The 24829-nt window shown below is 59.0% G+C and overlaps 1 protein-coding gene across 3 annotated transcripts in view; it reads left to right on the plus strand.

The window, feature by feature from the left end:
• Window positions 1–24829, plus strand: part of fdft1 (farnesyl-diphosphate farnesyltransferase 1) — a 31451-nt gene that overhangs the window by 4160 nt on the left and 2462 nt on the right. Inside the window, exons 1-7 of one of the 3 annotated variants that reach the window (XM_043695202.2) lie at window positions 2–346; window positions 20377–20474; window positions 20769–20952; window positions 21100–21228; window positions 21722–21913; window positions 22289–22465; window positions 22598–22750. In XM_043695202.2, coding sequence (XP_043551137.1) covers window positions 71–346; window positions 20377–20474; window positions 20769–20952; window positions 21100–21228; window positions 21722–21913; window positions 22289–22465; window positions 22598–22750 — 1209 coding nt within the window. In that variant the 5' untranslated portion in view covers window positions 2–70. Of the gene's footprint in view, window position 1; window positions 347–20376; window positions 20475–20768; window positions 20953–21099; window positions 21229–21721; window positions 21914–22288; window positions 22466–22597; window positions 22751–24829 lie in introns of those variants that run through there. The other 2 variants (XM_043695204.2, XM_087991004.1) reach the window with 2 other exon arrangements.

Raw genomic sequence — 24829 nt, forward strand, 5'->3', positions numbered from 1 at the left:
TGCCTGCTCCACAGGCTGGGAGCTGAACTCACAAGTAGGCCTGTCTGTTCAGCAAGGGCTGCTCCCCAGCATGTACTGTGCAGCAAGAAGTGCCTGGCCCCTGGCAGTGCGAGCTATGCAGTGTGATTCTCGCTGCAGTGCTCTTCCTCAACCTCGCATTCTCCTCTGCACGATCTGTCCGTGTCACCAAGGAACCCGCTCTCGGCAATACTGCTCACCATGCCTCTCCTGTTGTGCACAGCGAGCAGCAGCTACTGGACAGGCCCTGCTCGTGGCACTTACAGATGTTGAAAAGATGGCAACTCAAAGAAAAATATTCTTTGCAACGGCCACCCTGGTATATGAAGTATGAGCAAGTGTGTGTGTGCCCCCTCGTTGGGGCCCAGTCTGTGCACCCTCTTGTTGTTGGGGTTCGGGGTGTGTGCGCCCCCTTGTTGGGGTTCGGGGTGTGTGCGCCCCCTTGTTGAGGTTCAGGGTGTGCGCCCCCTTGTTGAGGTTCAGGGTGTGTGTGCCCCCTTGTTGGGGTTCGGGGTGTGTGTGCCCCCTTGTTGGGGTTCGGGGTGTGTGCGCCCCCTTGTTGGGGTTCAGGGTGTGTGCGCCCCCTTGTTGAGGTTCAGGGTGTGTGTGCCCCCTTGTTGGGGTTCGGGGTGTGTGTGCCCCCTTGTTGGGGTTCGGGGTGTGTGTGCCCCCTTGTTGGGGTTCAGGGTGTGTGTGCCCCCTTGTTGGGGTTCGGGGTGTGTGTGCCCCCTTGTTGGGGTTCGGGGTGTGTGTGCCCCCTTGGGGTTCAGGGTGTGTGCCCCCTTGTTGGGGTTTGGGATGTGTGTGCCCCCTCATTGGGGTTTGGGGTGTGTGTGCCCCCTCATTGGGGTTTGGGGTGTGTGTGCCCCCTTGTTGGGGTTCGGGATGTGTGCCCCCTCATTGGGGTTTGGGATGTGTGTGCCCCCTCATTGGGGTTTGGGGTGTGTGTGCCCCCTTGTTGGGGTTCGGGGTGTGTGCCCCCTTGTTGGGGTTCGGGGTGTGTGACCCCTTGTTGGGGTTTGGGATGTGTGCCCCCTTGTTGGGGTTCGGGGTGTGTGCGCCCCCTTGTAGGGGTTTGGGGTGTGTGCACCCCCTTGTTGGGGTTCGGGGTGTGTGCGCCCCCTTGTAGGGGTTTCGGGGTGTATGCACCCCCTTGTTGGGGTTCGGGGTGTGTGCACCCCCTTGTTGGGGTTCGGGGTGTGCGCCCCCTTGTTGGGGTTCGGGGTGTGTGCGCCCCCTTGTAGGGGTTTGGGGTGTGTGCACCCCCTTGTAGGGGTTTGGGGTGTGTGCACCCCCTTGTTGGGGTTCGGGGTGTGTGCACCCCCTTGTTGGGGCTCGGGGTGTGTGCCCCTTGTTGGTGTTCGGGGTGTGTGCGCCCCCTTGTTGGGGTTCGGGATGTGTGCCCCCTTGTTGGGGTTCGGGGTGTGTGCACCCCCTTGTTGGGGTTCGGGGTGTGTGCACCCCCTTGTTGGGGTTCGGGGTGTGTGCGCCCCCTTGTAGGGGTTTGGGGTGTGTGCACCCCCTTGTTGGGGTTCGGGGTGTGTGCACCCCCTTGTTGGGGTTCGGGGTGTGTGCACCCCCTTGTTGGGGTTCGGGGTGTGTGTGCCCTCTTGTTGGGGTTCGGGGTGTGTGTGCCCTCTTGTTGGGGTTCGGGGTGTGCGTCCCCTTGTTGGGGTTCGGGATGTGTGCGCTCCCTTGTTGGGGTTTGGGGTGTGTGTGCCCCCTTGTAGGGTTCGGGGTGTGTGCGCTCCCTTGTAGGGTTCGGGCTGTGTGCGCCCCCTTGTTGGTGTTCGGGGTGTGTGCGCCCCCTTGTTGGGGTTCGGGGTGTGTGTGCCCCCTTGTTGGGGTTCGGGGTGTGTGCGCCCCCTTGTTGATGTTCGGGGTGTGTGTGCCCTCTTGTTGGGGTTCGGGGTGTGTGCGCCCCCTTGTTGGGGTTCAGGGTGTGTGCGCCCCCTTGTTGATGTTCGGGGTGTGTGCGCCCCCTTGTTGGGGTTCAGGGTGTGTGCGCCCCCTTGTTGGGGTTCGGGGTGTGTGCGCCCCCTTGTTGGGGTTCGGGGTGTGTGCGCCCTTGTTGGGGTTCGGGGTGTGTGCGCCCTTGTTGGGGTTCAGGGTGTGCGCGCCCCCTTGTTGGGGTTTGGGGTGTGTGTGGCCCCTTGTTGGGGTCTGGGGTGTGTGCACCCCCTTGTTGGGCTTTGGGGTGTGCACCCCCTTGTTGGGGTTCGGGGTGTGCGCGCCCCCTTGTTGGGGTTTGGGGTGTGCACCCCCTTGTTGGGGTTCGGGGTGTGTGTGCCCCCTTGTTGGGGTTTGGGATGTATGCTCCCTTGTTGGGGTTCGGGGTGTGCGCGTCCCCTTGTTGGGGTTTGGGATGTGTGCGCCTCATCGTTGGGGTTTGGGGTGTGTGTGCCCCCTTGTTGAGGTTCGGGGTGTGTGCGTCCCCTTGTTGGGGTTCAGGGTGTGTGCCCCCTTGTTGAGGTTCGGGGTGTGTGCGTCCCCTTGTTGGGGTTCAGGGTGTGTGCCCCCTCGTTGGGGTTTGGGGTGTGTGCGTCCCCTTGTAGGGGTTCGGGATGTGTGTGCCCCCTTGTTGGGGTTTGGGGTGTGCCCCCCCTTGTTGGGGTTTGGGATGTATGCTCCCTTGTTAGGGTTCGGGGTGTGTGCGCCCCCTTGTTGTTCGGGTTCAGGGTGTTTGCGCCCCCTTGTTAGGGTTTCGGGTGTTGGCACACCTTGCTGTTAGGGTTCGAAGTGTTTGCGCCCCTTTGTTGTTGAGGTTCGGGGTGTGTGTGCCCCCTTGTTGTTGGGGTTTGGGGATGTGTGCCCCCTTGTTGGGGTTTGGGGGGTGTGTGCCCCCTTGTTAGGGTTTGGGGGGGGTGTGCCCCCTTGTTAGGGTTTGGGGGGGGGTGTGCCCCCTTGTTAGGGTTTGGGGTGTGTGTGCCACCTTATTGTTAGGGTTTGGGGGGTGTGTGCCCCCTTGTTAGGGTTTGGGGGGGGTGTGCCCCCTTGTTAGGGTTTGGGGGGTGTGTGCCCCCTTGTTGTTGGGGTTTGGGGGGTGTGTGCCCCCTTGTTAGGGTTTGGGGGGGGTGTGCCCCCTTGTTAGGGTTTGGGGTGTGTGTGCCCCCTTGTTGTTGGGGTTTGGGGGGTGTGTGCCCCCTTGTTAGGGTTTGGGGTGTGTGTGCCCCCTTGTTGTTGGGGTTTGGGGGGTGTGTGCCCCCTTGTTAGGGTTTGGGGGGGGTGTGCCCCCTTGTTAGGGTTTGGGGTGTGTGTGCCCCCTTGTTGTTGGGGTTTGGGGGGTGTGTGCCCCCTTGTTAGGGTTTGGGGGGTGTGTGCCCCCTTGTTAGGGTTTGGGGGGGGTGTGCCCCCTTGTTGTTAGGGTTTGGGGGGTGTGTGCCCCCTTGTTGGGGTTTGGGGGGTGTGTGCCCCCTTGTTAGGGTTTGGGGGGGGTGTGCCCCCTTGTTGTTGGGGTTTGGGGGGTGTGTGCCCCCTTGTTAGGGTTTGGGGGGGGTGTGCCCCCTTGTTGTTAGGGTTTGGGGGGTGTGTGCCCCCTTGTTGTTAGGGTTTGGGGTGTGTGCGCCCCCTTGTTGTTGGGATTCGGATTGTGTGCACCTCTTGTTGTTGGGGTTCGGGGTGTGAGCGCCCCCTTGTTGGGGTTCGGGGTGTGTGCGTCCCCTTATTGGTGTTTGGGGTGTGAGCGCCCCCTTGTTGGGGTTCGGGGTGTGAGCGCCCCCTTGTTGGGGTTCGGGGTGTGAGCGCCCCCTTGTTGGGGTTTGGGGTGCGTGTGCCCCCTTGTTGGGGTTCGGGGTGTGAGCGCCCCCTTGTTGGGGTTCGGGGTGTTTGCGCCCCTTTGTTGGGGTTTGGGGTGTGTGCGCCCCCTTGTTGGGGTTTGGGGTGTGTGTGTCCCTTGTTGGGGTTCGGGGTGTGTGCGTCCCCCTGTTGGGGTTTGGGGTGTGTGCGCCCCCTTGTTGGGGTTCGGGGTGTGTGCACCCCCTTGTTGGGGTTTGGGGTGTGAGCGCCCCCTTGTTGGGGTTCGGGGTGTGAGCGCCCCCTTGTTGGGGTTTGGGGTGTGTGCGCCCCCTTGTTGCGGTTTGCGGTGTGTGCGCCCCCTTGTTGGGGTTTGGGGTGTGTGCGCCCCCTTGTTGCGGTTTGGGGTGTGTGCGCCCCCTTGTTGCGGTTTGCGGTGTGTGCGCCCCCTTGTTGGGGTTTGGGGTGTGTGCGCCCCCTTGTTGCGGTTTGCGGTGTGTGCATCCCCTTGTTGGAGTTTGCGGTGTGTGCGCCCCCTTGTTGCGGTTTGGGGTGTGTGCATCCCCTTGTTGGGGTTTGGGGTGTGTGCGCCCCCTTGTTGGAGTTTGCGGTGTGTGCGCCCCCTTGTTGCGGTTTGCGGTGTGTGCGCCCCCTTGTTGGGGTTTGGGGTGTGTGCGCCCCCTTGTTGCGGTTTGCGGTGTGTGCGCCCCCTTGTTGGACTTTGCGGTGTGTGCGCCCCCTTGTTGGAGTTTGCGGTGTGTGCGCCCCCTTGTTGGGGTTTGGGGTGTGTGCGCCCCCTTGTTGGGGTTTGGGGTGTGTGCGCCCCCTTGTTGGGGTTTGCGGTGTGTGCGCCCCCTTGTTGGAGTTTGCGGTGTGTGTGCCCCCTTGTTGGAGTTTGCGGTGTGTGCGCCCCCTTGTTGTGGTTCGGGGTGTGTGCACCCCCTTGTTGGAGTTTGTGGTGTGTGCGCCCCCTTGTTGCGGTTTGGGGTGTGTGCGCCCCCTTGTTGTGGTTCGGGGTGTGTGCACCCCCTTGTTGGAGTTTGCGGTGTGTGCGTCCCCTCGTTGGGGTTTGCGGTGTGTGCGCCCCCTTGTTGCGGTTTGGGGTGTGTGCGCCCCCTTGTTGGGGTTTGCGGTGTGTGCGCCCCCTTGTTGCGGTTTGGGGTGTGTGCGCCCCCTTGTTGGGGTTTGCGGTGTGTGCGCCCCCTTGTTGCGGTTTGCCGTGTGTGCGCCCCCTTGTTGCGGTTTGCGGTGTGTGCGCCCCCTTGTTGCGGTTTGCGGTGTGTGCGCCCCCTTGTTGGGGTTTGGGGTGTGCGCCCCCTTGTTGCGGTTTGCGGTGTGTGCGCCCCCTTGTTGGGGTTTGGGGTGTGCGCCCCCTTGTTGCGGTTTGCCGTGTGTGCGCCCCCTTGTTGCGGTTTGCGGTGTGTGCGCCCCCTTGTTGGACTTTGCGGTGTGTGCGCCCCCTTGTTGTGGTTCGGGGTGTGTGCACCCCCTTGTTGGAGTTTGCGGTGTGTGCGCCCCCTTGTTGCGGTTTGGGGTGTGTGCGCCCCCTTGTTGGGGTTTGGGGTGTGTGCCCCCTTGTTGGGGTTTGGGGTGTGCGCCCCCTTGTTGCGGTTTGCCGTGTGTGCGCCCCCTTGTTGGGGTTTGGGGTGTGTGCGCCCCCTTGTTGGACTTTGCGGTGTGTGCGCCCCCTTGTTGTGGTTCGGGGTGTGTGCACCCCCTTGTTGGAGTTTGCGGTGTGTGCGCCCCCTTGTTGGGGTTTGCGGTGTGTGCGCCCCCTTGTTGGGGTTTGGGGTGTGTGCGCCCCCTTGTTGGACTTTGCGGTGTGTGCGCCCCCTTGTTGTGGTTCGGGGTGTGTGCGCCCCCTTGTTGGAGTTTGCGGTGTGTGCGCCCCCTTGTTGGGGTTTGGGGTGTGTGCGCCCCCTTGTTGGAGTTTGCGGTGTGTGTGTCCCCTTGTTGGACTTTGCGGTGTGTGCGCCCCCTTGTTGGGGTTTGCGGTGTGTGCGCCCCCTTGTTGGAGTTTGCGGTGTGTGCGCCCCCTTGTTGGGGTTTGGGGTGTGTGCGCCCCCTTGTTGCGGTTTGCGGTGTGTGCGCCCCCTTGTTGCGGTTCGGGGTGTGTGCGCCCCCTTGTTGGAGTTTGCGGTGTGTGCGCCCCCTTGTTGCGGTTTGCGGTGTGTGCGCCCCCTTGTTGGACTTTGCGGTGTGTGCGTCCCCTTGTTGGAGTTTGCGGTGTGTGCGCCCCCTTGTTGCGGTTTGCGGTGTGTGCACCCCCTTGTTGGAGTTTGCGGTGTGTGCGCCCCCTTGTTGCGGTTTGCGGTGTGTGCACCCCCTTGTTGCGGTTTGCGGTGTGTGCGCCCCCTTGTTGGAGTTTGCGGTGTGTGCGCCCCCTTGTTGGGGTTTGGGGTGTGTGCGCCCCCTTGTTGGACTTTGCGGTGTGTGCGCCCCCTTGTTGTGGTTTGGGGTGTGTGCACCCCCTTGTTGGAGTTTGCGGTGTGTGCGCTCCCTTGTTGGGGTTTGGGGTGTGTGCGCCCCCTTGTTGGACTTTGCGGTGTGTGCGCCCCCTTGTTGCGGTTTGCGGTGTGTGCGCCCCCTTGTTGGGGTTTGGGGTGTGTGCGCCCCCTTGTTGGACTTTGCGGTGTGTGCGCCCCCTTGTTGCGGTTTGCGGTGTGTGCGCCCCCTTGTTGCGGTTTGCGGTGTGTGCGCCCCCTTGTTGCGGTTTGGGGTGTGTGCGCCCCCTTGTTGCGGTTTGCCGTGTGTGCGCCCCCTTGTTGGGGTTTGCCGTGTGTGCGCCCCCTTGTTGCGGTTTGCGGTGTGTGCGCCCCCTTGTTGGAGTTTGCGGTGTGTGCGCCCCCTTGTTGTGGTTTGGGGTGTGTGCGCCCCCTTGTTGGGGTTTGGGGTGTGTGCGCCCCCTTGTTGCGGTTTGCGGTGTGTGCGCCCCCTTGTTGCGGTTTGCGGTGTGTGCGCCCCCTTGTTGCGGTTTGCGGTGTGTGTGTCCCCTTGTTGGACTTTGCGGTGTGTGCGCCCCCTTGTTGGGGTTTGGGGTGTGTGCGCCCCCTTGTTGGGGTTTGCGGTGTGTGCGCCCCCTTGTTGGAGTTTGCGGTGTGTGTGCCCCCTTGTTGGAGTTTGCGGTGTGTGCGCCCCCTTGTTGTGGTTTGGGGTGTGTGCGCCCCCTTGTTGGGGTTTGGGGTGTGTGCGCCCCCTTGTTGGAGTTTGCGGTGTGTGCGCCCCCTTGTTGGGGTTTGCGGTGTGTGCGCCCCCTTGTTGGGGTTTGGGGTGTGTGCGCCCCCTTGTTGCGGTTTGCGGTGTGTGCGCCCCCTTGTTGGGGTTTGGGGTGTGTGCGCCCCCTTGTTGGAGTTTGCGGTGTGTGCGCCCCCTTGTTGGGGTTTGCGGTGTGTGCGCCCCCTTGTTGGGGTTTGGGGTGTGTGCGCCCCCTTGTTGCGGTTTGCGGTGTGTGCGCCCCCTTGTTGGGGTTTGGGGTGTGTGCGCCCCCTTGTTGGGGTTTGCGGTGTGTGCGCCCCCTTGTTGGGGTTTGGGGTGTGTGCGCCCCCTTGTTGCGGTTTGCGGTGTGTGCGCCCCCTTGTTGGGGTTTGGGGTGTGTGCGCCCCCTTGTTGCGGTTTGCGGTGTGTGCGCCCCCTTGTTGCGGTTTGCGGTGTGTGCGCCCCCTTGTTGGAGTTTGCGGTGTGTGCGCCCCCTTGTTGCGGTTTGCGGTGTGTGCACCCCCTTGTTGGGGTTTGCGGTGTGTGCGCCCCCTTGTTGGGGTTTGGGGTGTGTGCGCCCCCTTGTTGGGGTTTGCGGTGTGTGCGCCCCCTTGTTGCGGTTTGCGGTGTGTGCGCCCCCTTGTTGGGGTTTGCGGTGTGTGCGCCCCCTTGTTGGAGTTTGCGGTGTGTGCATCCCCTTGTTGCGGTTTGCGGTGTGTGCGCCCCCTTGTTGGGGTTTGGGGTGTGTGCGCCCCCTTGTTGCGGTTTGCGGTGTGTGCGCCCCCTTGTTGCGGTTTGGGGTGTGTGCGCCCCCTTGTTGGAGTTTGGGGTGTGTGCGCCCCCTTGTTGGACTTTGCGGTGTGTGCGCCCCCTTGTTGCGGTTTGGGGTGTGTGCGCCCCCTTGTTGGACTTTGCGGTGTGTGCGCCCCCTTGTTGGAGTTTGCGGTGTGTGCATCCCCTTGTTGGGGTTTGCGGTGTGTGCGCCCCCTTGTTGGGGTTTGGGGTGTGTGCGCCCCCTTGTTGGACTTTGCGGTGTGTGCGTCCCCTTGTTGGAGTTTGCGGTGTGTGCGCCCCCTTGTTGGAGTTTGCGGTGTGTGCGTCCCCTTGTTGGGGTTTGCGGTGTGTGCGTCCCCTTGTTGGGGTTTGCGGTGTGTGCGTCCCCTTGTTGGAGTTTGCGGTGTGTGCGTCCCCTTGTTGGGGTTTGCGGTGTGTGCGTCCCCTTGTTGGGGTTCGGGGTGTGTGCGCCCCCTTGTTGCGGTTTGCGGTGTGTGCGTCCCCTTGTTGGGGTTCGGGGTGTGTGCGCCCCCTTGTTGGGGTTTGGGGTGTGTGCGCCCCCTTGTTGGAGTTTGCGGTGTGTGCGTCCCCTTGTTGGAGTTTGCGGTGTGTGCGCCCCCTTGTTGGGGTTTGGGGTGTGTGCGCCCCCTTGTTGCGGTTTGCGGTGTGTGCGCCCCCTTGTTGGAGTTTGCGGTGTGTGCGCCCCCTTGTTGCGGTTTGCGGTGTGTGCGCCCCCTTGTTGGAGTTTGCGGTGTGTGCGTCCCCTTGTTGGAGTTTGCGGTGTGTGCGCCCCCTTGTTGCGGTTTGCGGTGTGTGCGCCCCCTTGTTGGGGTTTGGGGTGTGTGCGCCCCCTTGTTGGACTTTGCGGTGTGTGCGCCCCCTTGTTGTGGTTTGGGGTGTGTGCGTCCCCTTGTTGGGGTTTGCGGTGTGTGCGTCCCCTTGTTGGAGTTTGCGGTGTGTGCGTCCCCTTGTTGGGGTTTGCGGTGTGTGCGTCCCCTTGTTGGAGTTTGCGGTGTGTGCGTCCCCTTGTTGGAGTTTGCGGTGTGTGCGTCCCCTTGTTGGGGTTTGCGGTGTGTGCGTCCCCTTGTTGGAGTTTGCGGTGTGTGCGTCCCCTTGTTGGGGTTTGCGGTGTGTGCGCCCCCTTGTTGGAGTTTGCGGTGTGTGCGTCCCCTTGTTGGGGTTTGCGGTGTGTGCGTCCCCTTGTTGGAGTTTGCGGTGTGTGCGTCCCCTTGTTGGGGTTTGCGGTGTGTGCGTCCCCTTGTTGGGGTTCGGGGTGTGTGCGCCCCCTTGTTGCGGTTTGCGGTGTGTGCGTCCCCTTGTTGGGGTTCGGGGTGTGTGCGCCCCCTTGTTGGGGTTTGGGGTGTGTGCGCCCCCTTGTTGGAGTTTGCGGTGTGTGCGTCCCCTTGTTGGAGTTTGCGGTGTGTGCGCCCCCTTGTTGGGGTTTGGGGTGTGTGCGCCCCCTTGTTGCGGTTTGCGGTGTGTGCGCCCCCTTGTTGGAGTTTGCGGTGTGTGCGCCCCCTTGTTGCGGTTTGCGGTGTGTGCGCCCCCTTGTTGGAGTTTGCGGTGTGTGCGTCCCCTTGTTGGAGTTTGCGGTGTGTGCGCCCCCTTGTTGCGGTTTGCGGTGTGTGCGCCCCCTTGTTGGGGTTTGGGGTGTGTGCGCCCCCTTGTTGGACTTTGCGGTGTGTGCGCCCCCTTGTTGTGGTTTGGGGTGTGTGCACCCCCTTGTTGGAGTTTGCGGTGTGTGCGCCCCCTTGTTGGACTTTGCGGTGTGTGCGCCCCCTTGTTGGACTTTGCGGTGTGTGCGCCCCCTTGTTGGGGTTTGGGGTGTGTGCACCCCCTTGTTGGAGTTTGCGGTGTGTGCGCCCCCTTGTTGGGGTTTGGGGTGTGTGCACCCCCTTGTTGGAGTTTGCGGTGTGTGCGCCCCCTTGTTGGGGTTTGGGGTGTGTGCACCCCCTTGTTTTTGGTGTTTGGGGTGTGTGCGCCCCCTTGTCGTGGTTTGGGGTGTGTGCACCCCCTTGTTTTTGGTATTTGGGGTGTGTGCGCCCCCTTGTTGTGGTTTGGGGTGTGTGCACCCCCTTGTTTTTGGTGTTTGGGGTGTGTGCGCCCCCTTGTTGTGGTTTGGGGTGTGTGCACCCCCTTGTTTTTGGTGTTTGGGGTGTGTGCGCCCCCTTGCTGTTAGGGATCGGGGTGTGTCGCCCCCTTGTTAGGGATTGGGGTGTGTCGCCCCTTGTTAGGGATCGGGGTGTGTGCGCCCCCTCCTTGGTGTTCGGGGTGTGTGTGCCCCCTTGTTGGGGTTCAGGGTGTGTGCGCCCCCTCATTGGGTGTTCGGGGTGTGTGTGCCCCCTCGTTGGGGTTTGGGGTGTGTGTGCCCCCCTTGTTGGGTTTCGGGGTGTGTGAGCCCCCTTGTTGGGGTTCAAGGTGTGTGTGCTCCCTTGTTGACGTTCGGGGTGTGTGTCCACTTGTTGGTGTTCGGGGTGTCTGTGTCCCCATGTTGGGGTTCGGGGTGTTTGCGCCCCTTGTTGGGGTTCGGTTTGTCTGTGCCCCCCATGTTGGTATTCGGGTTGTGTGCGCCCTCTTGTTGGGATTTGGAGTGTGTGCGCCATCTTGTTGGGGTTCGGGGTGTGTGCATCCCCTTGTTGGGGTTCGGGGTGTTGGCACCCCTTGTTGGGGTTCGGGGTGTTGGCACCCCTTGTTGGGGTTTGGGGTGTGTTTGACCCTTGTTGGTGTTCGGGGTGTGTGTGCCCCCTTGTTGGGGTTCGGGGTGTGTTTGCCCCCTTGTTGGGGTTCGGGGTGTGTGCGCCCCTTGTTGGGGTTCGGGGTGTGTGCGCCCCTTGTTGGGGTTCGGGGTGTGTGCGATCCCTTGTTGGGGTTCAGGGTGTGTGCGATCCCTTGTTGGGGTTTGGGGTGTGTTTGACCCTTGTTGGGGTTTGGGGTGTGTGCGTCCCCTTGTTAGGAATCGGGGTGTGTGCGCCCCTTGTTGGGGTTCGGGGTGTGTGCGCCCCCTTGTTGGGGTTCGGGGTGTGTGCGCCCCCTTGTTGAGGTTCGGGGTGTGTGCGCCCCCTTGTTGGGGTTTGGGGTGTGTCCGCCCCCTTGTTGGGGTTCGGGTTGTGTGCGCCCTCTTGTTAGGGTTCAGGGTGTGTGTGCCCCCTTGGGGTTTGGGGTGTGTTCGTCCCCTTGTTGGTTTCAGGGTGTGTGTGCCCCCTTGTTGGGGTTTGGGGTGTGTTTGCCCCCTTGTTGGGGTTCAGGGTGTGTGTGCCCCCTTGTTGGGGTTCAGGGTGTGTCCGCCCCCTTGTTGGGGTTCGGGGTGTGTGCGCCCCCTTGTTGGGGTTCAGGGTGTGTCCGCCCCCTTGTTGGGGTTTGGGGTGTGTTTGCCCCCTTGTTGGGGTTCAGGGTGTGTGTGCCCCCTTGTTGGGGTTCAGGGTGTGTGTGCCCCCTTGTTGGGGTTTGGGGTGTGTTTGCCCCCTTGTTGGGGTTCAGGGTGTGTGTGCCCCCTTGTTAGGGTTCGGGGTGTGTGCGCCCCGTTGTTGGGGTTCAGGGTGTGTGTGCCCCCTTGTTGGGGTTTGGGGTGTGTTTGCCCCCTTGTTGGGGTTCGGGGTGTGTGCGTCCCCTTGTTAGGAATCGGGGTGTGTGCGTCCCCTTGTTAGGAATCGGGGTGTGTGCGCACCTTGTTGGGGTTTGGGGTGTGTTCGACCCTTTGTTGGGGTTCGGGGTGTGTGCGATCCCTTGTTGGGGTTTGGGGTGTGTTCGCCCCCTTGGGGTTCGGGGTGTGTGCCATCCCTTGTTAGGGTTCAGGGTACATGTGCCCCCTTGTTATTAGGGTTCGAAGTGTGTGCGCCCCCTTGTTAGGGATCGGGGTGTGTGCGCCCACTTGTTAGGGTTTGGGGTGTGTTCGCCCCCTTGTTGGGGTTCGGAGTGTTTTCATCCCCTTGTTGGTGTTTGGGGATGTGTACCCCGTTGTTGGGGTTCGGGGTGTGTGTGCCCCCTTGTTGGGGTTTGGGTGTGTGCGCCCCTGTGTTGTTGGGGTTCGAGGTGTGTGCCCCCTTGTTTGGGTTAGGGGTGTGTGCGCCCCCTTGTTGGGGTTAGGGGTGTGTGCGCCCCCTTGCTGTTGGGTTTGGGGTGTGTGCACCCCATTGTTGGGGTTCGGGGAGTGTGCACCCCCTTGTTGGGGTTCGGTGTGTGTGCGCCCCCTTGTTGGGGTTAGGGGTGTGTGTGCCCCCTTGTTGGGTTTGAGGTGTGTGCCCCCTTGTTGCGGTTTGGGGTGTGTGCGCCCCCTTGTTGTGGTTTGGGGTGTGTGCGCCCCCTTGTTGTTGGGGTTTGGGGTGTGCGCCCCCTTGTTCGGATTTCGGGGTGTGTGCGTCCCCTTGTTGGAGTTTGGGGTGTGCGCGTCCCCCTGTTGGCGTTCGGGGAGTGTGCACCCCCTTGTTGGGGTTTGGGGTGTGTGCGCCCCCTTGTTGGAGTTTGGGGTAAGTGCACCCCCTTGTTTTTGGTGTTTGGGGTGTGTGCGCCCCCTTGTTGGAGTTTGCGGTGTGTGCGCCCCCTTGTTGGAGTTTGCGGTGTGTGCGCCCCCTTGTTGGGGTTTGCGGTGTGTGCGCCCCCTTGTTGGAGTTTGCGGTGTGTGCGCCCCCTTGTTGGGGTTTGGGGTGTGTGCGCCCCCTTGTTGGGGTTTGGGGTAAGTGCACCCCCTTGTTTCTGGTGTTTGGGGTGTGTGCGCCCCCTTGTTGGAGTTTGGGGTATGTGCACCCCCTTGTTTTTGGTGTTTGCGGTGTGTGCGCCCCCTTGCTGGAGTTGAGGGTGTGTGCGCGCCCTTGTTGGGGTTTGGGGTGTGTGCGCCCCCTTGTTGGGGTTTGGGGTGTGTGCGCCCCATTGTTGTTGGGGCTCGGAGTGTCTGTGCCCCCTTGTTGGGGCTCGGGGTGTGTGTGCCCCCTTGTTGGGGTTCAGGGGTGGTGTGCCCCCTTGTTTGGGTTCGGGGTGTGTGCGCCCCCTTGGGGTTCGGAGTGTGGGCACGCCTTGTTGGGGTTCGGGGGGTGTGCGCCCCTTTGTTGGGGTTCGGAGTGTGGGCACCCCTTGTTGTTGGGGTTCAGGGTGTGTGCGACCCCTTGTTGTTGAGGTTCGGGGTGTACGCGCCCCCTTTTGGGGTTCGGGGTGTGCGTGCCCCCTTATTCCTGGGGTTCGGGGGGTGTGCCCCCTTTGTAGTTGGGGTTCGGGGGGTGTGCACCCCTTTGTTGGGGTTCCGAGTGTGGGCACCCCTTGTTGGGGTTCAGGGTGTGTGCGCCCCCTTGTTGTGGTTCGGGGTGTGTGTGCCCCCTTGTTGGGGTTCGGGGTGTGTGTGCCCCCTTGTTGGGGTTCAGGGTGTATGCGCCCCCTTGTTGGGGTTTGGGGTGTGTTCGCCCCCTTGTTGGGGTTCAGGGTGTGTGTGCCCCCTTGTTGGGGTTTGGGGTGTGTTTGCCCCCTTGTTGGGGTTCAGGGTGTGTGTGCCCCCTTGTTGGGGTTCGGGGTGTGTTTGCCCCCTTGTTGGGGTTCGGGGTGTGTGCGTCCCCTTGTTAGGAATCGGGGTGTGTGCGTCCCCTTGTTAGGAATCGGGGTGTGTGCGCACCTTGTTGGGGTTTGGGGTGTGTTCGACCCTTTGTTGGGGTTCGGGGTGTGTGCGATCCCTTGTTGGGGTTTGGGGTGTGTTCGCCCCCTTGGGGTTCGGGGTGTGTGCCATCCCTTGTTAGGGTTCAGGGTACATGTGCCCCCTTGTTATTAGGGTTCGAAGTGTGTGCGCCCCCTTGTTAGGGATCGGGGTGTGTGCGCCCACTTGTTAGGGTTTGGGGTGTGTTCGCCCCCTTGTTGGGGTTCGGAGTGTTTTCATCCCCTTGTTGGTGTTTGGGGATGTGTACCCCGTTGTTGGGGTTCGGGGTGTGTGTGCCCCCTTGTTGGGGTTTGGGTGTGTGCGCCCCTGTGTTGTTGGGGTTCGAGGTGTGTGCCCCCTTGTTTGGGTTAGGGGTGTGTGCGCCCCCTTGTTGGGGTTAGGGGTGTGTGCGCCCCCTTGCTGTTGGGTTTGGGGTGTGTGCACCCCATTGTTGGGGTTCGGGGAGTGTGCACCCCCTTGTTGGGGTTCGGTGTGTGTGCGCCCCCTTGTTGGGGTTAGGGGTGTGTGTGCCCCCTTGTTGGGTTTGAGGTGTGTGCCCCCTTGTTGGGGTTCGGGGTGTGTGCGACCCTTGTTGGGGTTCGGGGTGTGTGCGCCCCCTTGTTGTTGGGGTTTGGGGTGTGTGCGCCCCCTTGTTGTGGTTTGGGGTGTGTGCGCCCCCTTGTTGTTGGGGTTTGGGGTGTGCGCCCCCTTGTTCGGATTTCGGGGTGTGTGCGTCCCCTTGTTGGAGTTTGGGGTGTGCGCGTCCCCCTGTTGGCGTTCGGGGAGTGTGCACCCCCTTGTTGGGGTTTGGGGTGTGTGCGCCCCCTTGTTGGAGTTTGGGGTAAGTGCACCCCCTTGTTTTTGGTGTTTGGGGTGTGTGCGCCCCCTTGTTGGAGTTTGCGGTGTGTGCGCCCCCTTGTTGGAGTTTGCGGTGTGTGCGCCCCCTTGTTGGGGTTTGCGGTGTGTGCGCCCCCTTGTTGGAGTTTGCGGTGTGTGCGCCCCCTTGTTGGGGTTTGGGGTGTGTGCGCCCCCTTGTTGGGGTTTGGGGTAAGTGCACCCCCTTGTTTCTGGTGTTTGGGGTGTGTGCGCCCCCTTGTTGGAGTTTGGGGTATGTGCACCCCCTTGTTTTTGGTGTTTGCGGTGTGTGCGCCCCCTTGCTGGAGTTGAGGGTGTGTGCGCGCCCTTGTTGGGGTTTGGGGTGTGTGCGCCCCATTGTTGTTGGGGCTCGGAGTGTCTGTGCCCCCTTGTTGGGGCTCGGGGTGTGTGTGCCCCCTTGTTGGGGTTCAGGGGTGGTGTGCCCCCTTGTTTGGGTTCGGGGTGTGTGCGCCCCCTTGGGGTTCGGAGTGTGGGCACGCCTTGTTGGGGTTCGGGGGGTGTGCGCCCCTTTGTTGGGGTTCGGAGTGTGGGCACCCCTTGTTGTTGGGGTTCAGGGTGTGTGCGACCCCTTGTTGTTGAGGTTCGGGGTGTACGCGCCCCCTTTTGGGGTTCGGGGTGTGCGTGCCCCCTTATTCCTGGGGTTCGGGGGGTGTGCCCCCTTTGTAGTTGGGGTTCGGGGGGTGTGCACCCCTTTGTTGGGGTTCCGAGTGTGGGCACCCCTTGTTGGGGTTCAGGGTGTGTGCGCCCCCTTGTTGTGGTTCGGGGTGTGTGTGCCCCCTTGTTGGGGTTCGGGGTGTGTGTGCCCCCTTGTTGGGGTTTGGGGTGTGCGCGTCCCCCTGTTGGCGTTCGGGGAGTGTGCACCCCCTTGTTGGGGTTTGGGGTGTGCGCGTCCCCCTGTTGGCGTTCGGGGAGTGTGCACCCCCTTGTTGGGGTTTGGGGTGTGTGCGCCCCCTTGTTGGAGTTTGGGGTAAGTGCACCCCCTTGTTTTTGGTGTTTGGGGTGTGTGCGCCCCCTTGTTGGAGTTTGCGGTGTGTGTGCCCCCTTGTTGGGGTTTGGGGTGTGTGCGCCCCCTTGTTGGGGTTTGGGGTAAGTGCACCCCCTTGTTTTTGGTGTTTGGGGTGTGTGCGCCCCCTTGTTGGAGTTTGCGGTGTGTGCGCCCCCTTGTTGGAGTTTGGGGTAAGTGCACCCCCTTGTTTTTGGTGTTTGGGGTGTGTGCGCCCCCTTGTTGGAGTTTGCGGTGTGTGCGCCCCCTTGTTGGAGTTCGGGGTATGTGCACCCCCTTGTTTTTGGTGTTTGCGGTGTGTGCGCCCCCTTGCTGGAGTTGAGGGTGTGTGCGCCCCCTTGTTGGGGTTTGGGGTGTGTGCGCCCCATTGTTGTTGGGGCTCGGAGTGTCTGTGCCCCCTTGTTGGGGCTCGGGGTGTGTGTGCCCCCTTGTTGGGGTTCAGGGGTGGTGTGCCCCCTTGTTTGGGTTCGGTGTGTGTGCGCCCCCTTGGGGTTCGGAGTGTGGGCACGCCTTGTTGGGGTTCGGGGGGTGTGCGCCCCTTTGTTGGGGTTCGGAGTGTGGGCACCCCTTGTTGGGGTTCAGGGTGTGTGCGACCCCTTGTTGTTGAGGTTCGGGGTGTACGCGCCCCCTTTTGGGGTTCGGGGTGTGCGTGCCCCCTTATTCTTGGGGTTCGGGGGGTGTGCCCCCTTTGTAGTTGGGGTTCGGGGGGTGTGCACCCCTTTGTTGGGGTTCCGAGTGTGGGCACCCCTTGTTGGGGTTCAGGGTGTGTGCGCCCCCTTGTTGTGGTTCGGGGTGTGTGCGCCCCCTTGTTGGGGTTCGGGGTGTGTGTGCCCCCTTGTTGGGGTTCAGGGTGTATGCGCCCCCTTGTTGGGGTTCGGGGTGTGTGCGCCCCCTTGTTGGGGTTCGGGGTGTGTGCCCCCTTTGTTATTGGGGTTCGGGGTGTGCGCCCCCTTGTTGGGGTTCGGGGTGTGTGCCCCCGTTGTTGTTGGGGTTTGGGGTGTGTGCGCCCCCTTGTTGAGGTTCGGGGTGTGTGTGCCACCTTATTGATGAGGTTTGGGGTGTGTGCGTCCCCTTGTTGGGGTTCGGGGTGTGTGCGCCCCCTTGTTGGGGTTCGGGGTGTGTGCGCCCCCTTGTTGGGGTTCGGGGTGTGTGCGCCCCCTTGTTGGGGTTCGGGGTGTGTGCGTCCCCTTGTTGGGGTTCGGGGTGTGTGCGCCCCCTTGTTGAGGTTCGGGGTGTGTGTGCCACCTTATTGATGAGGTTTGGGGTGTGTGCGTCCCCTTGTTGGGGTTCGGGGTGTGTGCGCCCCCTTGTTGGGGTTCGGGGTGTGTGCGCCCCCTTGTTGGGGTTCGGGGTGTGCGCGTCCCCTTGTTGGGGTGTGTGCCCCCTTTGTTGTTGGGGTTTGGGGTGTGTGCGCCCCCTTGTTGGGGTTCGGGGTGTGCGCGCCCCCTTGTTGTGGTTCGGGGTGTGTGCGCCCCCTTGTTGTGGTTCGGGGTGTGTGTGCCCCCTTGTTGGGGTTCGGGGTGTGTGCGTCCCCTTGTTGGGGTTCGGGGTGTGCGCCCCCTTGTTGGGGTTCGGGGTGTGCGCGCCCCCTTGTTGTGGTTCAGGGTGTGTGCCCCCTTGTTGGGGTTCGGGGTGTGTGCGTCCCCTTGTTGGGGTTCGGGGTGTGTGCCCCCTTGTTGGGGTTCGGGGTGTGTGTGCCCCCTTGTTGGGGTTCGGGGTGTGTGTGCCCCCTTGTTGGGGCTCGTGGTGTGTGCCCCCTTGTTGGGGTTCGGGGTGTGTGTCCCCTTGTTGGGGCTCGTGGTGTGTGCCCCCTTGTTGGGGTTCGGGGTGTGTGTCCCCTTGTTGGGGCTCGTGGTGTGTGCCCCCTTGTTGGGGTTCGGGGTGTGTGTGCCCCCTTGTTGGGGTTCGGGGTGTGTGTGCCCCCGTTGTTGTTGGGGTTCGGGGTGTGTGTGCCCCCTTATTGATGAGGTTCGGGGTGTGTGCGTCCCCTTGTTGAGATTCGGGGTGTGCGCGCCCCCTTGTTGGGGTTCGGGGTGTGCGCCCCCTTGTTGGGGTTCGGGGTGTGTGTGCCCCCTTGTTGGGGTTCGGGGTGTGTGTGCCCCCTTATTGATGAGGTTCGGGGTGTGTGCGTCCCCTTGTTATTGGGGTTCGGGGTGTGTGCGTCCCCTTGTTGGGGTTCGGGGTGTATGCGCCCCCTTGTTGGGGTTCGGGGTGTATGCGCCCCCTTGTTGGGGTTCGGGGTGTATGCGCCCCCTTGTTGTGGTTCGGGGTGTGTGCGCCCCCTTGTTGGGGTTCGGGGTGTGCACCCCTTGTTGGGGTTCGGGGTGTGCACCCCTTGTTGGGGTTCGGAGTGTGTGCGTCCCCTTGTTATTGGGGTTCGGGGTGTGTGCGTCCCCTTGTTGGGGTTCGGGGTGTATGCGCCCCCTTGTTGGGGTTCGGGGTGTATGCGCCCCCTTGTTGGGGTTCGGGGTGTGTGTGCCCCCTTATTGATGAGGTTCGGGGTGTGTGCGTCCCCTTGTTATTGGGGTTCGGGGTGTGTGCGTCCCCTTGTTGGGGTTCGGGGTGTATGCGCCCCCTTGTTGGGGTTCGGGGTGTATGCGCCCCCTTGTTGGGGTTCGGGGTGTGCACCCCTTGTTGGGGTTCGGGGTGTGTGCCCCCTTTGTTGTTGGGGTTCGGGGTGTGTGCACCCCCTTGTTGGGGTTCGGGGTGTGTGCGCCCCCTTGTTGATGTTCGGGGTGTGTGCACCCCCTTGTTGGGGTTCGGGGTGTATGCGCCCCCTTGTTGTGGTTCGGGGTGTGTGCGCCCCCTTGTTGGGGTTCGGGGTGTGCACCCCTTGTTGGGGTTCGGGGTGTGTGCCCCCTTTGTTGTTGGGGTTCGGGGTGTGTGCACCCCCTTGTTGGGGTTCGGGGTGTGTGCGCCCCTTTGTTGGGGTTCGGGGTGTGTGCGCCCCCTTGTTGGGGTTCGGGGTGTGTGCGTCCCCTTGTTGGGGTTCGGGGTGTGCGTCCCCTTGTTGGGGTTCGGGGTGTGTGCGCCCCCTTGTTGGGGTTCGGGGTGTGTGCACCCCCTTGTTGGGGGTCGTGGTGTGTGACCCCTTTGTTGTTGGGGCTCGTGGTGTGTGCGCCCCCTTGTTGGGGTTCGGGGTGTGCCCCCTTTGTTGTTGGGGCTCGTGGTGTGTGCGCCCCCTTGTTGGGGTTCGGGGTGTATGCGCCCCCTTGTTGGGGTTCGGGGTGTATGCGCCCCCTTGTTGTTGGGGTTCGGGGTGTATGCGCCCCCTTGTTGGGGTTCGGGGTGTATGCGCCCCCTTGTTGTTGGGGTTCGGGGTGTGTGCACCCCCTTGTTGTTGGGGTTCGGGGTGTGTGCACCCCCTTGTTGTTGGGGTTCGGGGTGTGTGCGCCCCCTTGTTGGGGTTCAGGGTGTGTGCGCCCCCTTGTTGGGGTTCGGGGTGTGTGCACCCCCTTGTTGGGGTTCGGGGTGTGTGCACCCCCTTGTTGTTGGGGTTCGGGGTGTGTGCCCCCTTGTTGGGGTTCGGGGTGTGTGCGCCCCCTTGTTGTTGGGGTTCGGGGGGTGTGCACCCCCTTGTTGTTGGGGTTCGGGGTGTGTGCACCCCCTTGTTGGGGTTCGGGGTGTGTGCGCCCCCTTGTTGTTGGGGTTCGGGGTGTGTGCGTCCCCTTGTTGTTGGGGTTCGGGGTGTGTGCGCCCCCTTGTTGGGGTTCGGGGTGTGTGCACCCCCTTGTTGTTGGGGTTTGGGGTGTGTGCGCCCCCTTGTTGGGGTTCGGGGTGTGTGCGCCCCCTTGTTGTTGGGGTTCGGGGTGTGTGCACCCCCTTGTTGTTGGGGTTCGGGGTGTGTGCACCCCCTTGTTGGGGTTCGGGGTGTGTGCACCCCCTTGTTGGGGTTCGGGGTGTGTGCGCCCCCTTGTTGTTGGGGTTCGGGGTGTGTGCGCCCCCTTGTTGTTGGGGTTCGGGGTGTGTGCACCCCCTTGTTGTTGGGGTTTGGGGTGTGTGTCTCTTGGTCACTGCTTCCTGCTCAATGAGATGATGACTGCGTTGGTTTTGTATTTGAGCTCCTGTCTGTGCCACCCTGAACATTGGTCTGTTTCCCCTGGTTTGGCAGTCCCTGGCTCTACCTCTACCTCAGCTGTCTTCCTTTTGAAACCATTCACGCTTTTTGGTTATTTTTTTGTGGGATGTGAGTGTTGCTCACTCAATCAATATTTATTGACCATCCCTGACTGTCCGTGTGATGGTGGTGGGGGAGTTGTGTTCTTGAGCCAGTGCTGTCCATGTTATGGTGATACACTGACACTGGTGTTGGTGAAGAGAATTTTCACCCAGCAACAACAAAAGGACAGTGATATACTTCTAAGACAAGATGATGTGTGGTTTGTAGGGGAACTTGGTGGTGATGTTCCCACGTACCTGCTGCTTCATCTTTCTAGATGGTAGGTAGAGTATATTTGGATGGTCATGCCTTCAGCTTAAAGTAGCTAAGCAATTCAGCTTCTCCTGTAAGCCACCTCTCCATCTCTGCTTTAAGATGCTGTTTCAAGCCTATACCTTTCACCATACATATGGTCACCTGACATAATGTAGCCATCAGTAAAGAGAATGCTGGGCAAACTCAGATCTGGCAGCATCTGTGGAGAGAGAAAAACAGAGTTAACAATTTTTAAGTTCAGTGTGACTCTTCTTCAGAATAGTTTTCGATATACAAAGTCTTTTCCCTGGGGTCAGGGAGTCCAGAATAGAGGGCATAGGTTTAGGGTGAGAGGGGAAAGATATAAAAGAGACCTACGGGGCAACCTTTTCATGCAGAGGATGACACGTGTATGGAATGAGCTGCCAGTGGATGTGGCGGAGGCTGGTACAATTACAACATTTAAGAGGCATTTGGATGGGTATATGAATAGGAAGGGTTTGGCAGGATATGGGCCGGGTGCTGGCAGGTGGGACTAGATTGGGTTGGGATATCTGGTCGGCATGGACAGGTTGGACCGAAGGGTCTGTTTCCGTGCTATACATCTCTATGACTCTATATATAAGTTGTTTCTGGGTTTGTTGCGTGAGTATCTGTGATCTTTGATGGTAGAATTTGTGGAGTGAATCTGTGAGCTCAGTGTACAGAGCGATGGAGTAAAGTCAGTGATCTGATGTGCTGCCTGTTTTCCAGGATTCGATGAGTGAAACCCTGAGAAAGTGCTACATTTATCTGAACCAGACGAGCCGCAGCTTTGCTGCTGTCATTCAAGCCCTGGATGGAGATCTCCGGTAAGGCTGCTGCTAGCCCCTGTGCGAGGGAGGGAGTGAACCCCTGCTTGCTAGTGAGCAGCTGGGCTTTGGAGGGAAGGGGTGGGGAAATCTGTGAGGGGGCTGGGGTAGTAGATTGGGTGGGTATTGAGGAGTGGCTGATGGAGATTATGGGGTGAAGTGGTTTCTCTCAGTGAGAGAGGATTGGTTAGATCATGGACAACGGGACAGGGGTAGAATTGTTGGATTTTGGGGAGCAGAAGCCAAAATGGCTCCCTAGTTGCAACTTGTGCTCATGTTGGGCTTTCACTTTAGTCAAGCAGTGTGCATCTTTTACCTGGTGTTGCGGGCTCTGGACACGGTGGAAGATGACATGTCCATCCCACTGGAGGTGAAGATCCCGATGTTACAGAACTTCCACACGTATTTGTACCAGCCTGAGTGGAGGTACAGCCAGAGTCAGGAGAAGGACCGTCAGGTGCTGGAGGATTTCCCAACGGTACGTATCCCTTTGTCAGGAATGTGATGAAGACAATGTTTTGCATTCTCACTGAGGACTGGGTTCCACACACACTCATCTCACTGGGGTTCAGTTCTGTCCTGATCTGGTTCTGATTCTGGTCTTGCCTCTCATTACTTGACACAGATATCCTTGGAATTCCGCTTACTGGCCAAGGTTTACCAGGATGTGATTGCAAATATCTGCCACAAGATGGGAGCTGGCATGGCTGAGTTTTTAGGCAAAAAGGTTGGATCCATCAAGGAATGGGACATGGTAAGAAGGAACAGTCTGGCTGTTAGTGGTGCTGTGTGGCGTGGATCAGACTTTGTGGGGCGTTGAGAATCAGGGATGATTGATTGGGGTGGTCTGACCTTGTGGTGAAGTTTGTGTTTAGGGACAGTCTGGTGAGCTCTCAGTTAGACCACAGATGTGCATGTTGACCTTAAGTTGGTAGTTGCTTAGTTATTAAGGGAATTGAGGGACATGGACATAGTGCAGGAAGGGGAAAGTGAATTGAAGTCGAAGATCAGTCTTGGTTTTATTATATGGCAGAGCAAGCTCAAAGGACCTAATTGCCTACTTCTCCTGTTTTATCAATTCTGAGTTACTTTGGTTTGCTCCTTGGGATGGTTGACTGTTGCAGAACGCTGGAGGAATTTAAATTAGAGAATGACAGAAGCATGGGGATATAGCAGAGTTATGTAATTGTGCACTGGCCAGTGGTGGTGATACCTCATTGTTATCCCTTCCATGCTTCTGCTTTCAGTACTGTCACTATGTGGCGGGACTTGTGGGAATCGGCTTGTCCCGTCTGTTCTCGGCCTCTGAGCTTGAGGATCCAGTTGTCGGGAAGGACACTGAGCTGGCCAATTCCATGGGGCTGTTCCTGCAGAAAACCAACATCATTCGGGATTACCTGGAAGACCAGCAGGAAGGTCGGGAGTTCTGGCCACAGGAGGTAAGTGTGGCCTCTGTCAGCTGGAGGGTAGGGATGATTTGGAGATTGCTTTTACAAGATGTGACGATAAAGCTAGTTCAATTCAAATTTAACTCATTTCAGTTCAACATTCTCACAGCTCCCCCAACTATTTAGTCTTTCTTACAGACAGAGCTACCTAAACCTGGTCAGCATACCTCCCGCCGCCACCACAAACCTCCAAACCACCTTTTAACAACCACTTCTTCCCACATCTGTTTCAAAATTGTTGCTGTACCTTGCTTCCCCCCGTGGTTTTTGCCTTGATTTTTCATGTCCTTATAACTTCATTTATCATTTTGTTTGGGCAGAGTGATACTGGTAACTGTGGCCTGTTGTTGGTCTTGTGTGTTTCAGGTGTGGAGTAAGTATGCAGAGAAACTGTCTGACTTTACCAAACCCCCGAACATTCAGGCAGCACTGCAGTGCTTGAACGAGCTGATTACGAATGCTCTGCAACATGTCCCAGATGTTATCAAGTATTTATCCAGGCTTCACAATCAGAGTGTCTTCAACTTCTGTGCTATTCCACAGGTAGGTGTTTCCCCCATCAAATATAGTGGAGAGAATTTTATCGGGGGGGGGGGATTGACCTGATTCTGTCCATGTGGTCAGTTTCTGCTATCCCCATTCTGTATGTGTCTCACACTTTGGCCCTTATTTCAGGTGATGGCGATAGCCACTCTGGCTGCTTGTTATAACAACCCACAGGTTTTCCGTGGTGTGGTGAAGATCCGGAAAGGCCAGGCTGTCACCCTGATGCTGGAGGCAACTAACATGGAAGCTGTGAAAGGGATGATTCGACAGTATACCCAAATGGTGAGAATCTGACCGAACACTCTGGGATCAAACCGGAGGGATACAGTCGGAGGAATGTCACTGAATATCTCACTGGGATCAGGACTATGGAAAGAATCTTACTGAATACATCTTTGGCGAGAACAGAGGGGGCCATACAAACTAAATTTAAAAAGAACTGTGGATGCTGTGGATCTGTAACAAAAACAGAAATTGCTGGAGAAACACAGCAGGTCTGCAATACTTGTGGGAAGAAAGCAGTTAATGTTTTGAGTACAGTGACTCTTCATCAGAACACAGGGCTCATTCACCTGGGTAGGATTAAGAGGTGACTTAATTGAAACATACAAGGTCTTTGGTTTGTGAAAGAAGTTGAATCTCTTGTAAAGAGGAAGAAGAAGGCTGATATAAAGATGAGATGTGAAGGCTAGTTAGGGCATTTGAATGTTACAAATTAGTCAGGAAGGACCGAAAGAGAGAGCTAAGAAGAGCTAAGAGGGTACATGAGAATTCTTTGACAGGTAGAATCAAGGAAAACCAAAAGCGTTCATAGGTATATCAGGAATAAAAGAATGACTAGAGTAAAGTTAGGACCTGTCAAGAACAGTAGGGGAAGTTGTGTGTAGAGTCTGAAGAGATAGGAGAGGCGGTAACTGAATATTTTTTGTCAGTATTCACACTGGAAAAAGACAGTGTTGTCAAGAAGAATACTGAGATACAGGCTACTAGATTAGATGGGATTGAGGTTCACAAGGAGGAGGTGTTAGCAATTCTGGAAAGTGTTCCCTGGGCCGGATGGGATTTATCCTAGGATTCTCTGGGAAGCCAGGGAGGAGATTGCAGAGCCTTTGGCTTTGATCTTTATATCGTCACTGTTGACAGGAATAATGCCAGAAGACTGGAGGATAGCAAATGTTGTCCCCTTGTTCAAGAAGGGGAGTAGACACACCCTGGTAATTATAGACCAGTGAGCCTTACTTCGGTTGTGGGTAAAGTGTTGGGAAGGATTATAAGAGACAGGATTTGTAATCATCTAGAGAGGAATAAGTTGATTAGAGATAGTTGACATGACTTTGTGAAGGATGGGTTGTACCTCAAACATGATTGAGTTCTTTGAGAAGGTAACTAAACAGGTGGATGAGGGAAAATCAGTTGGTGTGGTGTATATGGATTTCAGTAAAGTGTTTGATAAGGTTCCCCACGGGGGTAGGCTATTGCACAAAATATGGAGGCATGAGATTGAGGGTGATTTACAGGTTTGACTCGCTGAAAGAAGACAGAGGGTGGTGGTTGATGGGAAATGTTCATCCTGGAGTTCAGTTACTAGTGGGGTACAACAAGGACCTGTTTTGGGGCCACTGCTGTTTGTCATTTTTATACATGACCTGGATGAGGGCGTTGAAGGATGGATTAGTAAATTTACGGATGACACTAAGGTCGGTGGAGTTGTGGACTGTGCAGGTTACAGAGGGTCAGAGATAAGCTGCAGAGCTGGGCTTAGAGGTGGCAGATGGAGTTTAATACAGAAAAGTGTGAGGTGATTCACTTTGGAAGGAGTAACAGGAATGCAGAGTCCTGGGCTCATGGTAAGATTCTTGGTAGTGTAGATGAGCAGAGAGATCTCTGTGTCCATGTACATAGATCCCTGGAAGTTGTCACCCAGGTTGATAGGGCTTTTAAGAAGGCGTACGGTGTGTTAGCTTTTATTAGTGGTGGGATTGAGTTTCAGAGCCATGAGGTCATGCTACAGCTGTACAAAACTCTGGTGCAGCCGCACTTGGAGTATTGTGTACGGTTCTAGTTACCACATTATAGGAAGCATGTGGAAGCATTGGAAAGGGTGCAGAGGAGATTTATCCCAGGATGTTGCTTAATAAGGAGGGAAGGTCTTACGAGGAAAGTCTGAGGGACTTAAGGCTGTTTTCATTAGACAGAAGAAGTTTAAGAGGTGACTTAATAGAGACATACAAGATAATAAGAGGGTTAGATAGGGTGGATAGTGAGAGCCTTTTTCCTAAAATGGTAATGGCTAGCACGAGGGGACATAGCTTTAAATTGAGGGCTGATAGATATAAGATAGATGTTAGAGGTTGGTTCTTT

The sequence above is a fragment of the Chiloscyllium plagiosum genome, unplaced genomic scaffold (genome assembly GCF_037043375.1).
Source record: "Chiloscyllium plagiosum isolate Xiang-an unplaced genomic scaffold, Cpla_swu_hap1 HiC_scaffold_10, whole genome shotgun sequence".
NCBI lineage: Eukaryota > Metazoa > Chordata > Chondrichthyes > Orectolobiformes > Hemiscylliidae > Chiloscyllium > Chiloscyllium plagiosum.